This window comes from Apis laboriosa, unplaced genomic scaffold, assembly GCF_014066325.1.
Source record: "Apis laboriosa isolate Shangri-la unplaced genomic scaffold, ASM1406632v1 scaffold56_cov145, whole genome shotgun sequence".
Classification (NCBI taxonomy): Eukaryota; Metazoa; Arthropoda; class Insecta; order Hymenoptera; family Apidae; genus Apis; species Apis laboriosa.
The window spans coordinates 1,522,482-1,540,231 of NW_025223765.1; the positions used below are offsets into that span (position 1 = coordinate 1,522,482).

The 17,750-nt window shown below is 22.0% G+C and overlaps 2 protein-coding genes across 4 annotated transcripts in view; one reads left to right on the forward strand and one right to left on the reverse strand.

Annotated features, from left to right (window-relative positions):
- The window catches only part of LOC122717742 (sodium-coupled monocarboxylate transporter 2-like), a 21,395-nt gene extending 6,807 nt beyond the window's left edge, over positions 1–14,588 (forward strand). For 2 of the 3 annotated variants that reach the window (XM_043942112.1, XM_043942115.1), the window contains exons 2-13: positions 257–416; positions 487–552; positions 1,731–1,850; positions 2,845–2,999; positions 3,070–3,210; positions 10,341–10,449; positions 10,554–10,663; positions 12,890–13,073; positions 13,659–13,745; positions 13,881–14,062; positions 14,124–14,316; positions 14,448–14,588. In XM_043942112.1, coding sequence (XP_043798047.1) covers positions 257–416; positions 487–552; positions 1,731–1,850; positions 2,845–2,999; positions 3,070–3,210; positions 10,341–10,449; positions 10,554–10,663; positions 12,890–13,073; positions 13,659–13,745; positions 13,881–14,062; positions 14,124–14,316; positions 14,448–14,498 — 1,558 coding nt within the window. In that variant the 3' untranslated portion in view covers positions 14,499–14,588. The remainder of the gene's footprint in view (positions 1–256; positions 417–486; positions 553–1,730; positions 1,851–2,844; positions 3,000–3,069; positions 3,211–10,340; positions 10,450–10,553; positions 10,664–12,889; positions 13,074–13,658; positions 13,746–13,880; positions 14,063–14,123; positions 14,317–14,447) is intronic. The other variant, XM_043942114.1, reaches the window with a different exon arrangement.
- On the reverse strand, positions 14,508–17,463 carry LOC122717743 (CCR4-NOT transcription complex subunit 9). Its single transcript, XM_043942116.1, has 3 exons — positions 16,079–17,463; positions 15,553–15,947; positions 14,508–15,463 (listed from the first exon to the last, which is right to left on the reverse strand). The coding sequence occupies exons 1-3, from the start codon at positions 16,412–16,414 to the stop codon at positions 15,262–15,264; spliced, it is 933 nt and encodes a 310-aa protein (XP_043798051.1). The 5' UTR covers positions 16,415–17,463; the 3' UTR covers positions 14,508–15,261.
- Between the last annotated feature and the right edge of the window lie 287 nt (positions 17,464–17,750).

A 17,750-nucleotide genomic window follows, 5' to 3' on the forward strand; every position in this document is an offset into this window, starting at 1 on the left:
AAAAAAAAAAAAAAAAAAAAAAACAAGAAATTATTCCGATTAGAATAATTACATACATTAAATGCTGAGAAAGGAATCAAAACTTTTTATATTTATAAAAATATTTATGAAATGAAAATAGTACTTATAGAAATATTTAAATTTTTCAATATTTCTTAATTTTAAATTATTTCAAATTTTTTCTAGTTCTTAAGTTAAAAGTTTCAAATCCATTTTCTTTCTCATACGAAAAGAATCTTTTCGTTTCGCTTTTCAGTTATATATCTGGAATAACAATCCTTGGCTTCCCAGCAGAAATGTACGTGTATGGAACACAATTATGGTGCGTGGTTATCGCCGATTCGTTCGTCTCATTGACAATGGCCGTGGTATATTTACCAGTATTTTATGGTCTTGGCATTACTTCATCGTACGAGGTAACACATTATTCACTATTGTTTCCTTATCCTTCTTTAATTGTTTTCTCATTCGATTGCACATTCCTAGTATCTCAATCTGCGATTCAATGGCATCGTTCGACTTATGGGCTCCGCGATATTTCTGATAAAAATGGTAAGTCTTTGTTTCTTCACAATAAACACAGTGTTTAGAGCATATAGACTATTCCAAAAATAAATCGATAAGACTTAAATAATAATTAATTCCTTATTTCAATTTTTTTCTTTAAGAAAATTTTAACCTTGTCAATGAATTATCAATAAAAAACATTGGACCAATCACAAAACGCATTGTTACATATGACATATATAGCCAACAAGTTCTAATATGTGTCAAATTATGCTGAATAATTATTACGAAAAAGTTATCAATTTATTTATAAACGATAAATAAATTAGTTAACTTCGATACATATTGTTTCGATTTGTTTGTTCAAATTCTGTGACGGTTCATATCTAATGCTATGATAAATCTATGCATTCTGTGATTGACAGCGTTTTTCGTTATTAATGTATTATTTTTAAAAAAGATTTGAAATCAAATAGTTAATTTTTAAAATACCCTATATGGGATATAATAGGACTTTTTATTATTTTCGAAAGAATGAAAAAAAAAATTTTTATAAAACAGAGAGTATATCTTATACGATAAGAACAATAAAATTATGAATAAAAAATTTCTAATAAGCTGTTCTAGTTTCGAGCATTTATAATTTTTTAAAGCATTTAATTAATATTTAATTCTACTTGGAAATAATATTTTCCTTATATCTAGATCCATATAGGATTGTGAGATAATATTTTATATCTACAATTATTCATAAAATGTATATAAAATATGTCACATTCAGATTCGAGTTTATTTGAAAATTTTAATTTTTTTCTTCGAAATGTTTATAAAATATCCGAATCTATGAATATTTAAATATACTTATAATACTAGTTTAGAAAAAAACTGATTAATTTCCGATTTAAAACCTTAATATGTAGAGTCTTTTCTAAAAGAGTATGAAGATGCATCGATTTTTGCATAAAAAAATATATAATTTCATAAAATTTAATATATAACATATATATATATATATAAACATATAAATTTCATAAAAAAGGGAATTGATTTTTTATTGAATAAAAAGTTTCAATCAATATAATTTATAGCACTCTGTATATTTCATCTTTTTCTATTCTTCATCTTTTTTTCATCTTTATCTATTCTCTCGAAATATTATGATAATAAGAGGAAGCAAGAGAAAGAAAAAGAATACATTTAACTAAAACGATGTATCATTACAGCTGTTGTACATTCCACTGGTCATATACGTTCCTGCTCTGGCGTTCAATCAAGTTACCGGGATGAATCTGCACGCGATCGCGGTGCTAGTCTGCGCCGTTTGTATATTTTACACCACTTTGGTGAGAAGAGGATCGAAACGCAGTATCGACGTCCTCGTTTTATTTCTCTTGTAGTAATCAAGATAAGAATGTGAATATATTTGAGAGTAAAATTCTCTCGAGATCTATTTTTTTGCAAGAGAACACTTGAGAGTAATTGTTCAATAGTAATTTTCATTTTCGAGAGTTATTTTTCATAAGAATAATCTCATTTCCGAGATTTCTATCTTTGAGAATTATTTTTCACAAATGAAAACTTTAAGTATGAACGTTCAACAATAATTTTTACTTTTAAAAATTATCCTCGAGATTTATTTTTTGCAAATGAATATTAACTATTACGAATGATTAATATTAACTTTCGCTCTCGAAGATTACTCTCAAAAGTTATTTTTCATTCTCAAGCTATTTTTTGAATACTGAGAATAATTGTTATGATAATTTTATTTTCAAGAATTGCTCTCGAAATTCGTTTTTGCAAGTATGTTGGAAATGATTATTCATTCAAAAATTATTTTTCACAAGAATAAACTTCATTTCCAAGATTTTTTTCATCTTAAAATTTTGAGAATGACTCAAAAATAATAAAATTCGAAAATAAATTTTATTCTTAAAACTTATCGTCAAGATTTATTTTTTGCGAGTAGACAATTAAGAGTAACTCTTCAACAATAATTTTCACTCTTAAAGTTTGTTTTCGAGAGATACTTTTTCATTCTCAAAATTTGCTCTCAAAAAATACACTCAAATTCAATAATGAATTTTATTTCTAGATTTAGCTATTTATTTTTTTTTTTATTTTCGAGAACTGATTTCAAAATACATTATCTTTCACAAATAGACGCTATATTGAGAGTAATTATTCGAGAATAACTCAATCAAAGTATTCATTAACCCAAAATAAAGAAAGAAAGTAACTAATAATTCGAAATTATTAATTAGTTTACTCTCAAACACATTCATATTTAAAAACTTAAAATAAGAAAACGTTCATCCTCGATATATTATTTTTCAGGGTGGCTTAAAGGCAGTCGTGTGGACTGACGCTATTCAGACGATCGTCATGTTCGGAGGAGTGATAGTAATAGCTGTGATCGGGACGAATCAAGTGGGAGGATTCAACGAAGTTTGGAAGAGGAATCGCGATACCGATCGAATCCAATTCTTCGAGTAAGAAATTATTTGTTCTGAACCATTCTTCCGTGCTTCCGTGAGTCTATTGCTATTGCCCAATCGACAGCATGAATTTAGATCCGACAGTGCGGCACACTTTTTGGACCGTTGTCATCGGCAACTACTTAAACTGGTTGGCAAGCTGTTCCGTCAATCAAGCGATGGTGCAACGATGCTTGGCCATGCCCAATTTACGGAATGCTAATATGTGAGTTGTTTTAAATTTTATCTTCTTATGAAGATTATGAAGAATCATGTGAATCAATTTACTTACTGTTCAATTATAGAAGAAGATAATAACTGGAAAAAAATATAAAAAGAAACTTTTTTATCCTTGATAACTATAGAAGAAGATAATAATTGAAACAAATATAAAGATATATTTTTGTATTATAATTGATAAATTTTTGATCGAACGTAGTATCAAATATCAATTACCGTTAAAAATATTGAAATTTTTGAAATGTAAAATATTATGATATAAATTTAAAACATATTAAATCAATGTGAAATAGATATAAAAAAGATAATTGAAATTTTTGTATATTATGTAGAAAAATATATAGAAAAATATATGAAAAAATAAAAAAATGATAGTTGGCAGAAAATATTTGGTTGACACAAGATTCGAAATAAATATTCGTTATTCTGAATTCACAGAAAATTAAACATTATTTTTTTTAATATCTTTTGGTAATTATGCAGAAAAAGAAATTTTTCAATTTTAATTGGACAATAATCGATTAGAATTTTTTAATTTGATTGATTGATTGATTAATATTTGCGATTAATTTAATTGAAGAAAATTAATCATCCAGAAATTGTTAATTAATTTAATCGATTGTTTAAATCATAATTATTGATGAAAAAAATAAATTACAAATTGCTGATTTTTAAATAGAATTTGATTAAAATTTCAATTAAGTTTGTTATCCTATTTTAAAAATGTTTAATTGTATTATACAAATAAAGAAAGGACGAATATACTCGTCATAATACAAAAAAATTGCCAATTTTTAATGACGAAAAATACTCTTCACAACTAAAATTAAAATAACATTTTTCTATTTAAAATTATTTGAATTGAATTTATTATTTCATAGTATTTTTAGAATAAGTATTATAATAAAAAAAAGTTCTCTCTCGTTACAAATACAAATATTATTTAACGAATAATCATTAATGAAAAAAATAAATTGTCAATACAAATTGATTTTTAAATGAAATTTAATTAAAATTTCAATTAAAATAATATTTTTTCATTTAAAATTATTTTTATCTATTTATAGATATAGTTATTTATAGTTATTATTTATTTATTATTATAGTTATTATTATATATTATTTATATTTATTATTTATGATATTTTTGAAATAAGTAATATAATAAAAAAAAATTCTATGTCATTTTATTAAGCACAAATATTATTTAATATTATGTAGATACTCAGACTTTATGGATATTTCATTATCAAATACCACGATTCTTAATTGCGAACAACATTAAATTGAAAACAAATTGTTGTGTAACAAACAATTGTGTAAAAAATAAATTTCATTCAAAAAATTTTCAACAATTAATTGTTGATCAATTGATAGTTAAAATTAAATTTTTAATCATTAATTGCAATTAACGATCTTAACTAAATTAAAACTAAAAATTTAATCATTAATTTGCGATTAATAGTTAAATTAATAATTCAATTATTAATTCTTAATTAAATTATTACTTAATTCTGTTTCAATAATCTTGTGAAATTTTATTTCATTCATTTGTTGAACACGAATATGTAATTCAATCAGAAAAGTTGGCAGAACATTATATACGTTGATATAAATAAAAGAAAGGATAATAATATCTTAATAATGTGATTCTCTGTAAATTTCTATTTTTCAATAATGATATACAGTTGTTAAAAATGTTATTTATTATGCATATACTAGATTTAAATATAGAGAAATACATTTATATCAAATTATATATTGTTTTCAACCATAAGAAGAATAATTGACATAACTTAAAAAACAAAAGTTTTGCCGTATCTTAATCAAGAAATTTTTCTTGAAAATTTAGTAAGAACTTTATTAAATTTAGTAGATCATAGTAATACATATTTAATACTATGCATTCTATAATTGATCAATATTTTCATTAATAACTCCTTAACAAAATAAAAATTCTTACAAAAAAAAAAATTGTTTGAAATCACTTTAGAAATCATACAGAGTTCAAGTTCAAGATTGACTTCTAAAATATTTTATATATCTATGATCGATATTTATCATGCAAGCATAATACTTATTGCCATATGATATTTATATTGAAAGAGATCTTAATGAAGTTTTCAAAATTAAGAAAAAGTGAAAGAAATCAAATATAGTATTGAATTATTTGTCGAAAAAAAAAAATAGAATATATTCTCAGTCATGCACTCTTTTAAAATAATGATTTAAATAATATATCTAATGTACATATAATAGATATAATATATCATAAAAATTTATATTTATATTTTATATTAACATATTTAATTATATTAATACTAAAATTATATTAATAATATTTACACTTAAGTCTTTTATATATATATATATATATATATAAGTTATTTAACTTATTAATTTGATATAATAAAATAAATAATAATATAATAAAATAATAGATATTGAAAATGAAAAGATTATAATTATTTTTCATATTATAAAAATATTCTTACAAATTTATATTAAAATAACTAACTCAATAGATATTTCATTTTCTTGAATATTTACATTATTATAAAAGTTTTTATTACAATATAAATAATACAATATATAAATAATAAAAATATATATAATTTGTTGATTTATTATATAAATAATATTATATAAATAAAAGAATTTGCTTAACATTACAAGATAAACCAAAAAAAATGCATTTTTAATTTGCAAGAACATTGCATTGCAAATTTATCAACTAAGATAACGAGTTTCGTATAATTGCATGAATAAATCATTCATATAAAAATTCTTATTGAAATTTATTTAAATGAATGATTAAAAACAAGAAATATTAAAGAAAAATGATAAATTTTAAAATAATAAAACATAAAATATATTATAAATCAAAAATAATTTTTAACACTTTAAACTATCTAAAACATGTTATAGAATTAAATCTAATATTTAATTTTTATTATAAAAATTCTTATTTAAATTATTTTAATATAAATTTGTTGAATGTTGATATATATTTTTATAACACAAGAAATGATTATGATCTCATTTAATATTTTATATTATTTTATTATATCAAGATATTTAAATATTAATATAAATATTTAACTAATTTGATAATATTAAATAAAATATATTTGATAATATTGTGATAATATTAAATTAAATATATTATTATTATATATATTATATATATACGTAATTAAATATATTATTTATAACATATTATTTCTATTTTATTATTAAATTTTTATTCTATTATTATTAAATATATTAGTTAATTAAATTATTATGTATATATATATTATTATTTTATATCAAATTAATTAAATAAATTATATATATTTAGAAAATATAATAAGTACTCTATCGAAAGAAACAAGTTTAAGTGCATTCTATAATTAATGTAGTTTAAATACTTTTATGTTTACTTAATATCAAAAGAATATAAAATGTGTCAAAACATCAATTTATTATAATTGTTATTATTTATAATTATCAATATACGTCAGTAAAAAGTCAAATGATAACATTGATTACACGCTTTATTCAAAATATTACAAAATGTTGCATATAACATTTTATTTATATAAAATCAATTTATATAAATTTATCATTTTTTTATCTTATTTTATAAGAACGATTAAATTCCAATATAGGATTTCTTTGATAAATTTAGTTTTCACGAAAAGTAAATTAAAATTAAAAAAAAAATTGGTTTTAAATTCCGAAGCAAAGCGGAAAATTTTCCAACAAATCTCCATCGATCTAAAAATGATTTATCAACAACAGCGAATATAAAAATTTTTTTTTACATTCTGTATAGCAGTTTATGTCATATGGTTTATATTATATAATCCTAAGATTATAAAATTCTAAGAAATTAATTCAAAGTATTTAAATATTTAACTCTTTTGAGATTTTTATAACAATAAATAGAATTTTATAACACAAAATATAATAAATTAAAAATAAGATTAAATATAATAAATTAATTAAAAATAGGTTAAATTTAATTTTTAAATAAGATTAATAATTTCATTTCCAATGGAATAGTACATTTCAATAAGTTTCTTGTTAGTATCTAATATTAGAAAATTTGTAATAACTTCAAAGTTTATATATATAAAGTTATATATAAAAATTATTTTGAAACATAATGTTTTATTAATGTCGAATGAATTGAATGATTTCAATATCGATTTTACATATATTTTAATAAATTCATAAGAAAATATAATTTTAAATGATTTTATATAATTTTAAATATCATTATAAAATCGATTTTATAATAAAAAAAAAATATTTTAATTTTAAATTTATTTAATTTAATTATTTAAGAATAAGATATTAATTTTTTTAATGTCTTAAAAAATTTTATAAATATGAATGAATTTCAATATGATTTCATTAATAAATAATTAAGTAATTCCTTAAATAATTAATTCTATAATTCCATAATTCTATATATGCCAAAAAACTAATAAACATATAAAACAATAATATATAAGATTGCATATCTTTTATTTGTTTTCATTACAATAATCTTCAAAGAATTCAATATAATTTTCACAATCGATTAATTGTTTAAAAGAGTTTAAAAAATTAATCTATTTTAATTATATTTAATTGACTTTATATTCTGTTCCATGGACAAAATTTCAACGATTGAAATGAAGAATAAGGCTACTTCAAAAATAACTTGTTATTCAAAACATCAAATAATCGTGGTTAACGGTAACTAATGTTATTCGAGGAATGGCCAACTATAACTATGAAATAAAAGTTAGTTATCGCAGTTGTTATTTTAATTTAAATATCTCGAAATCTAAGACTGAGAGAGAACAGCAAATGTAATATGCAAAAGAAAAAATTGTTCAAAATGTTAATTTTTACAACATATCAAAAAATCACTAAAATCAGTAATACTTCCATTTTAAATAAATATAAATTAACATTTTATTTACATGTAAAGAAATAAAAAATAAATTTTTTTGAAATTATTCAAATAATATTTATGTAAATAAAAGAAGTAACTGCTTTACATATTTGCAATCAAAATATACGTTTTTTGTTATATATTAATTATTATTTAAATAAAAATTTGATCAACTCATAGTTTTGATCAAAGACGATTGATATTATACAAGACAAAGAAGATCGGAAAATTATTTATTATTTATTTATCATTATTTGCAAATAATTTAAAATAATTTAAAATAAAAAATAAATAAATTATTTTTGGAAATATTTAAATGATTTTTGTATAAATAAAAATTATTCATTATTTACAATTAAAATATTATTTTAATTATATTATAAATTAAGTATTATTTTAATTATATTATAAAATTTTATTTATTATTTATAATGTAAATGAAATTTTTTAATTTCTGAGTTATTCGATAAAATTAAATTGAAGTGACTGCTGCAGTAACTTTTATTTGTAACTATAGTTGTCCATTTTTCGAATAATTTCGATGAGCTTACTATTCAATATTGAAATTATCTGTGATTATTCGAATATTTCGAATAACGTTACTATTTAAAGTAACTTTGAAACTTTAAAAACTTTAATTAGTTGCTTTTTTATTAATTCATTAATAATGACTTGAAACTATAGTTAATTGCTCTTCGAATATCTTCGTTAATTGGTGGAAAGATATTTCAAATAATTAATTAAAGTAAGTCTAAATCTTTATTCATCTCATCAATAATGATATATTTTGAATTATTATAATTTTGACAGTTCACTTTTCATTCAAGGTGAAAGAAATTATGAAAAATATTTATTAAGATTCATAGAATTATTTAAATTTATAAAATATTTTAGAAAAAAAAATCACTTTTAATTTTCTATTTTAAATTTCAATTTTTAATATAAAAAAGTTTTAAAAAGAAATTTAATCAAGACAAGTGAAATAAAGATCTTTTTCTTTAAAATTAATTTTTATACATTTCTTTTCAAAATTAAGTTTCAAAGATCAACAATTTTTCAATTAAATTTTTCAATTAAAATATAGTAATCTTTTATTTTCATAAAATTCATTATTAATTACTATTGATATAAATTTCTTTTATAAAACAGAGAATTAAAATAATTGGAAGATAAATAATTTCAATTTGTGTTTAATATTTAATAGATTTCGACTAAAAATTAATAATAATAATTGTAATTTTAACTTAAATTATTCAAAGACTTCAATTAACTCAAAAATAATCGTAAATAACTAGACATTTAATAAAGTAATGAGAAAAACAATATAAAATATTACACAAAATATTATATAAAATGTTACATTTTATTTAAAAAAACAAATAAAAAATATATGTTTTGTGCAAATGTTTTAGTTCAGAGATAAGAAATAAATAATAAATAATATATAACACATAAAATTAATATTTTAAAAGAAAATTTTTAGTTTTTTAATTCTATATATTCCAATTAAAATATTAATTGTTAATTAAATTGTTAATTTTTATTTGTTTAAATCAAATTTGATATTTGTTAAATTGTAATGCCTAATGGTTTTATTAATTCTTTTTCTTTAATGAAATACTTAAGAAATAAATTAAATCTAAATTAACAGTGAATTATGTTTATAATTTCTTTTAATTATAATAATATTTTTATAATAACATAATTATAATAATTTCTTAACATTTATACTTTCTAGTAAAATTTCGAACTTCAAATCAAATATCAATCAATCAAATTTTATTCTCTCATTTTATTATTTATTTATTTATTTATTTTGATATTTATTTTATATATATGTTATCTATCCTTTTTTATAAAAATGATTTTTTTTTCATAACATAAAAAAATTTAAATTATTTTTTATATTTTTTTTATATTATATTGATTTAAACATTCCTATATGTTTTATATTCATAATATTTTTAATGAATTTCATACTGTATTTAATAAATAATAATAAATATAATAATGAATTTAATAAATATTTTGTAATATAATATTTACATATTCATAGTTATTTTTAACAACTCTTGTCAGAAAAATGAAAAATAAAATTGCTTTTTGTTCATAAAAAACATTTTCATTTTAGATGGAGCCAAAATGAAGTCATTTTATAACATTCTCTTTTTCATTTTCTTCAGAACAATTGCGATCATGGCAATCGGAATAATTACCATCGTATCATTGAGTTGCTACACTGGCATTGTTATCTTTGCAGCGTTCCACGATTGCGATCCCATTTCTACCAAGGTATTTCATTGTATTCTATCTTTTTTCCAACTTTTTATGGCTTTGTAAAAGAAAGAAAAACATTGTAAAAAAAAAGAAAAAATTAAGAAATTCATATCTTGCAGCAAATAAAAAAACCGGATCAATTGTTACCATTTTTTGTGATGGAATTGACTGAATCAATCCCAGGATTGCCTGGACTTTTCGTCGCGGGTGTGTTTAGTGCAGCTCTCAGGTATATACGAATTATAGTCTATCCAATGAGACGAGATAAACATAAACAAGTGCATATGATCCATGCATGAATAAGACAAAATGGCTTATAGATTTCAAATTTCTAAACAAATGATGGTAATGCATGTTTTCAGGCACTTGATATGCAGATGTTTTATAATTTAATAATTTCGGTAAGTCTGCTATATATAATGAATCTTAAAAATATTTGGATACGCTTTAGAATAATTTTTTTAAAATTGGATCAAAATTTAAACTTTATTTAAAATGTCAAAAGAATTAATTTACTAAATATTTGAAAAAAAATTATATGCGAAAAAATACATTGGTTAAAATCGCAAAAAAAATAATAAAATTAAATCAATGAATCTATTAATGTGATACTTTCATGAATTTTAATGATTTTATAAATTTTTCTACATATCTAATATATATCTAATAAATATCTAATATATAAATATCTAATAATATAATATATAAACATCTAAATATCTAATATCTAATCTATCTATATCTAATAAATATCTAATAAATTAATTCTTTTAACATCTAAAAAAAAATTTAAGTCATTTATAATCTAATTTTCATAATTTAATTTTAGGAAAATTTATTTAGTTTTAAAAAGTCCTAATATTTTTAAGTTCATAAGAATCATAGAATAACCAGTTTATCTCTAAGTATCAACAAATGATTGTATTTTGAGACTAATAGCTATAGTCACAGCAATCGAACACATGAATGTTTGTTTATATGCGTCTCATTGGACAGACTATAGTATTCTTACTATTGAGAATATCTGAATTCTGGAATCATCTGTAGGGACTAAAAATAACAATTATTTCAAAAATTTTTATGAAAAAAAAAATATTGTTTCTTTTAGGAAATTTAATCAATTAAATTTTATATTTTACCATTATGAATATAATTTCGTTTTTAAATTATTCATAATCAATTTCAATAAAAACGATTTAATATAGATCATAAATATATCATAAATATATCATCGATATAATATAGGAATGACATATTTACTTATTACTTACTTATTACAAAAAAATTTAATTGATGAAATAATATTTATATCATATCATAATTAATATGAATGATCAAAATAAAACTTCTTTATTAATTACTATTATTTACGAAATATAATTTCTCTCATTTATAATTGTTATAAATAATTGAAATAAATTTTTTTTGCTGATAATTATTTTAAACAAAATAAATTTACTATATCGATAATGATTAATGTATATTTATTGACAACGAAAAAATTTTCAGTCATTTATATTCTTTATTTACAATCAAAAATATTACAATTAAAAAACAATTATTATTTAATTTATCTTTATCTAATTTATCTAATTATCTAATGACTTTTTTAATTTTTATTATGTATGATTTCTTAATTATCCAAATTCTCATTATAATTTGAAATCTAAATCTAAATTTGCTTTAATATTCGAATATCTATATTTGAATATACAAATACATAATTTCAGATATTTTATTATAATGATTTAAAATATATAATAAAGTTCTTATTATTATTCTAATTAAATTAAAGAAAACAATTTTTATTAAATTTTTAACTTCTAAATTTTTGTGTAATATTATTATATATAAAACTACCTCGTAATATTTATACCTCGTATAATTTATAAAATATAGGTATATAAAAATAATTTAAAAAATGTATAATATAACAAATATTCACATATTTTATATATATATATGTATGTAAAAAATCATACAGTATAATTTATATATAATTAATTTTCTTAACATATAATACAGCTGATGATTTAATAATAATAATTGACTGACAATAATCAAATTATCGATGAGAAAGACAAAATAAACAAGAAAGTAATAAACATGCAAATCATTATTAAAAATTATTAAAAATGATTGTACCATTTTTTTGTACCATTCATACATTATTATCTGTATGTATATTCAATTGCAAATTGAAGAATATGAATATTTAAATAAACATGAAATACATACTGATATCCAAATCTAAATTAAAAAACCTGGATCCAAACAAATATTTAAATTTTTATATATAAATGTTCTATAGTATTTAATATTTGAGATATACGTAAATCCAAACAATAGTAAGAATTCTAATATGAAAATTTATAACTTTATAAACTTATAAAAAAAAAAAAAGAAAAAAACAAGAAGAAAAGATGATCATTTTTCTTTCCTTTTCTTTTTCTAGCACGATGTCAACTGGTTTAAATTCCATGTCTGGTGTGATTTATGAAGACATGATAAAACCATGGCTGCGAATACCACTTTCTGAAATAGCGGTTAGCAGATTAATGAAATTGACTGTTGTATTGACGGGAATACTCTGCGTGACGCTCGTCTTTCTCGTCGAGAAACTTGGCGCTTTGATTCAGGTGTATTTACAAACTTTCTTTTTATGATTTTGTCATGTTATATTAAATTTATTTCAAATTATTTAAAATTCTTTTTATTATTTTAAGTTATAATTTCAGTTATTTAAACAGTACATCTGGTTTATTTTTCATCAAGGATATATATATTTTTAAGATATATATTTTTTTCTTATTAAATATTATGTGATTTTTTGTCTTCTGTGAAAATTTTCTAATTAATAATATTAGAAAATTAATAAATTAAAAAAATCTTTTAAATCAATAAAAATATCGATTTTTTTAAATGATTGAAAATTACATTAGAATTTCAAATATTTTATGTATAAATTGAAGTCATTTTGAATGAATAATAAAAAAGTAGAATTCTAATAGAATTTATATTATATGGATAAAATACACTTTTTTGTAAATATTGTATAAAATTTTATAAATGACAAAGTATCGTTAAAATATATAAAATTACAAAAATTTTAAAAATATAGAAAATCTATATAAAAAAAAAAAAACAAAAAGAATTTTTGACACAACCAAATATTTTTTTTTATTTATTTAATATATTCCTATAATGTTCTCATTTCTTTTTAGGCTGGTAAAAGTTTAGCGAGCATTACAGCGGGACCATTACTTGGAATTTTCACATTAGGCATGTTTTTTCCAATCGCAAATTCCTCGGTAAGTAATTACGATATTAATAAGCGAATGTAAAAGAGATTCGTCTCAATATCATAATTATTTGATTCTTATATGTTTCGAATATTTTCTTTCATTATATAATATTAATTAATTTTTATTTTACTCCAAATGCAGGGAGCGCTGGTTGGAGGTTTAATAAGTTTGAATCTAGTCGCTTGGATCTCATTTGGCACTCAAGCAGCCATATCTAGTGGAAAAATTCATTTTCCTGTGAAACCAGTATCCATCGAAGGGTGTTCGGAATCACTCAAAAATCATGCTACCAATCTTTCGCTTATCGTCGAAACTGCGATCAAGTAAGAAGATTAATACCAATTATTTTCTCGATCCTTTATTTATTTTTTATTTATTTTTCAGAGAACAACCCTTCTTTCTCTACAGAATGTCATATCTTTGGTATACATGGGTCGGTTTCCTAACCGCGATTCTCGTTGGACTTCTCGTTTCATGGATTACAGGATTAAACAAATGCAAACCGGGTGATGAAAAACTATATACACCTGTGATTCGCAGTTTCTTACGTGATTCCACTATTACAAAACGAGAACAGGTAAAATTGTCAAAAATTATTTACCTAAAATAATATCTTCTCAAAATCAATATACTGCATAATTCTACTATCTTATTATTATTATCTAATCCTATTATTACTAATTCTATTATTTTCATTGATATTTGCAGGAAACCGTTGTGGAACTCGAAAAAATGGACAGGAGTGTAACGAAAGTTTGAAAAATTGTCTGCTTTTCATTCAAGTTCATATTTATGAGTTTTTGAATTTTCACAAGAAAAGGAGATGACAATTGTGGAAATTACGTTGCGATCCTAGCATTAAAAAAAAGATAAAATAGGCACAAATATATGTACAGACATCTGTGCATGTGTGTATATATATGTATATTATATGTACATACATATATATGATATTATATGTACATATATATATATGTATACATATATATGCACACGCGCGCGCACACATATATTTTCTTGTATTTTCAATTTACAAACTTTGTACAAAGAATAATTACAAAGAGAACATTTACCAAAATAGGAAAAATGTAATAAAAAAGAAGACGAAGAAAAGAAGAAAAAAGAGCAGGAAAGAAGATATATAGAAGAACATAGAAACGATTCCACGTTTATATAATATGCATATGTTCGTTCCATTCAGAGATTATCAAATCTGCATCTCACAAATATCAAATGTTTCTCTCTTTCTTTTCTTCCATAAATGAATATTTGATCATTTCTCTAGCTAATTGTAAACATCATTGATATCGTCACCACTATCACCACCGTTATCATGTATAATGCATAATCACTCTCGTGAAACTATGCATTCATTTCTATTTTCATGATCAAAAATACGATGGCATTTCGTCTATTAATTTACGATCACACATTGATCGCTCTTCAATCCGCAAAATCAATCTGTTGAATTTCTCTCTTTTTTCAATTTCGAATTCCTTTTGAATATAAGGAAGCATACGATTTAAGAAGCAAGAGGTGACATGCCAATAGTCCTAGGATCTTGTTGACCTGGTTGCGCTGGAGGTCCTGGTTGTGGACCAGTTTCTAAATTCTTCAAAAGTTGATTTAACCAGTGTTTAGTAGATGCGTCCTCTTGCAAACACGTCGCAAATGTATTATCTCTAAGTTGATCTGGCAAACATTGTCTGAGCGCTAACAATGCTCTATAAAATATATTTATATGTTTATTCGTTCCTTGTTTATTTTTCAACAAATATTGTTTATTATATCTTTTTTATTTTTTTTCACTTACCTTGGATTATCTGATAATCTGAGATAACATCTAACTACATGTTTCAACAATCTAGCAGAAGGATCTTTGGCCAAGGACAATACCATTTTTCCTAAAATCATTGCAACATGACTGAATCGGTCATATGTTTGACATATGTATGAAAGACCACTATCATCGAGTAGAATCTTTTGTAGAATAAACGTAGCTACTGTCTTGCTCAGCTCTGAACCACTCTCCATGATGCGTAAACAAAGCGGAATTATTTCCGTAGTGAGTAAAAATGTGATCACCTCTTGCTCATCTGTTTTTACCAAAGCTCCTATCACTCCCAAACTCGTTAACCGAAGGTATTCAAATGGACGTGTCTTGCTGACTGTGTGCAAAAATGGATATAAAAACAATGGTACATGAGCCTGAAAAGAAACAATTAAGAAAAAATAAAAAAGAATAAATTTAATGTAATAATTAAATTTACAATATATATTATACACATTCGAAATATTGATACAATTCATAACAAAATATAATTTGTGGATAAACTTACTTGAAGAAATGATGATCTAGTTTCTGGATGACTGGCAACGCATTGCAATAAAGCTAATGCATTACATACTCGATTACTCTGATATGCAGTCAATGTAGCTGGATTAATAGCAGGATAAATATTTATTATCTCTTGAAGTAGCGACGCTATAGTTCCAAATGAATGCCACAGCATTGGAGCTAAATCCGGTACTACTTCTCGTTTTTTACTAAGTTCTAATAATGCATTTTCTCTCGTTTCTGAATTAGACAATTCAATTATCCAAGTATAAACTTTTTCACGATCCACCGTCGATTGTAACGCGGCTGGACTTTGCTGCGAACTCATTCTCGTCATCGGTGTATCGGGGTAATCTGGTCGAAATCTCGACCGTTATTTGCTACGAGTAATCGATATCTTCCTTTCTTAATGTTTAATAATATATAATTGCAATTGTAAGGAAATGCGTCTTTTAATTTAATTAGCTTATTGAATTTTCCGAATTTCAATTTTGAGAATAAAATTTGAGGTTAACAAAGTTTGCACGACACTCACCAATGAACACAACGAAAAATGAAATTTATTATACAATTATTTTCATATTAATTTACAAAAAATGAGCAATAAATACTTTCATTTCTAAGGATATACACAAATATTTTCTCTTTAAGAGATTTAACTTTTTTGACACAGAAAAATATATACACTTTCCAACTTGGAAGAATCGACCAAGCCTTTAGAGTAGACAACAATATACGGGCATCATATGGCCATCTATCGAAAATTATCTTAAACTAAACACAACGCTGCGCGATGTTTTTCGAATTACTCCATCTATTCTGTTCACGCATGTACTATTTGATACTTATGTAACTATGAATATTCATGTATCTCGTACATCAAGTGTCAATGAATTCTTCCGCGTTATGAATTAGTGTGCAGAGACTTTATAATCTCCCACCGCGTGAAACGTAAAAAAGTATATCGAGTGATTATTATTTTTTCAAAAATTATATCAAAGTTGTAATATAATAATAGCAGAAAATAATAGAAAAATTAAAAATGTTTTAACTGTCAAATGCCAATCATATAAAAATGTCAAAACTGCATGAATCGTGCTATTGGTTAAAACAATAACTGATATATATAAATGATCATGTGTTTGAATGAACAATACGTCACTCATGTGTATTTACACATCTGGAAAAAAATTATCAGACTATCGATATCGTTCGACTGCTGCAACCAATTGAAATTCGATAAATCAAGTTTAACATATCATTTATAACCCCTCTCATTCGAAATTTTTTTTAAATTAAGAAAGATAGAATTATGTGAAAAAGAAATTGCAGATAATAATATACATTCAAAGCGTTTGTTTTTTAATTATATTTGAGTATGAATTATCGATTATTAAGCCGCAGTCATCAGGTTTCAGAATTATAAATTTAAATACAAACATATAGAATACATATTTAATAATGCTTCCACATATAATATTAGTTTGAAACTAATCAATATCAATTTTAAAAAAAAATCTAAAATTCTTAACTTAATAATTCGAGTTCGTTTTCATATTCTACAAATATTTCTGATTTGATAGTAACAATGAAAAAAACGAATAATGAGAATAATGAGAATCAAAGAAAATAAAAATGAATGAAATAAATAATTATTATAATTAATTATCATT

Coding starts and splice junctions, on each gene's coding strand:
- LOC122717743 (XM_043942116.1), bottom strand. CDS start 16,414: ATGACGAGAATGAGTTCGCAGCAAAGTCCAGCCGCGTTACAATCGACG. Junction 15,948..16,078: donor CTAGATCATCATTTCTTCAA/GTAAGTTTATCC, acceptor GTTTCTTTTCAG/GCTCATGTACCATTGTTTTT. Junction 15,464..15,552: donor AGATTATCAGATAATCCAAG/GTAAGTGAAAAA, acceptor TATATTTTATAG/AGCATTGTTAGCGCTCAGAC.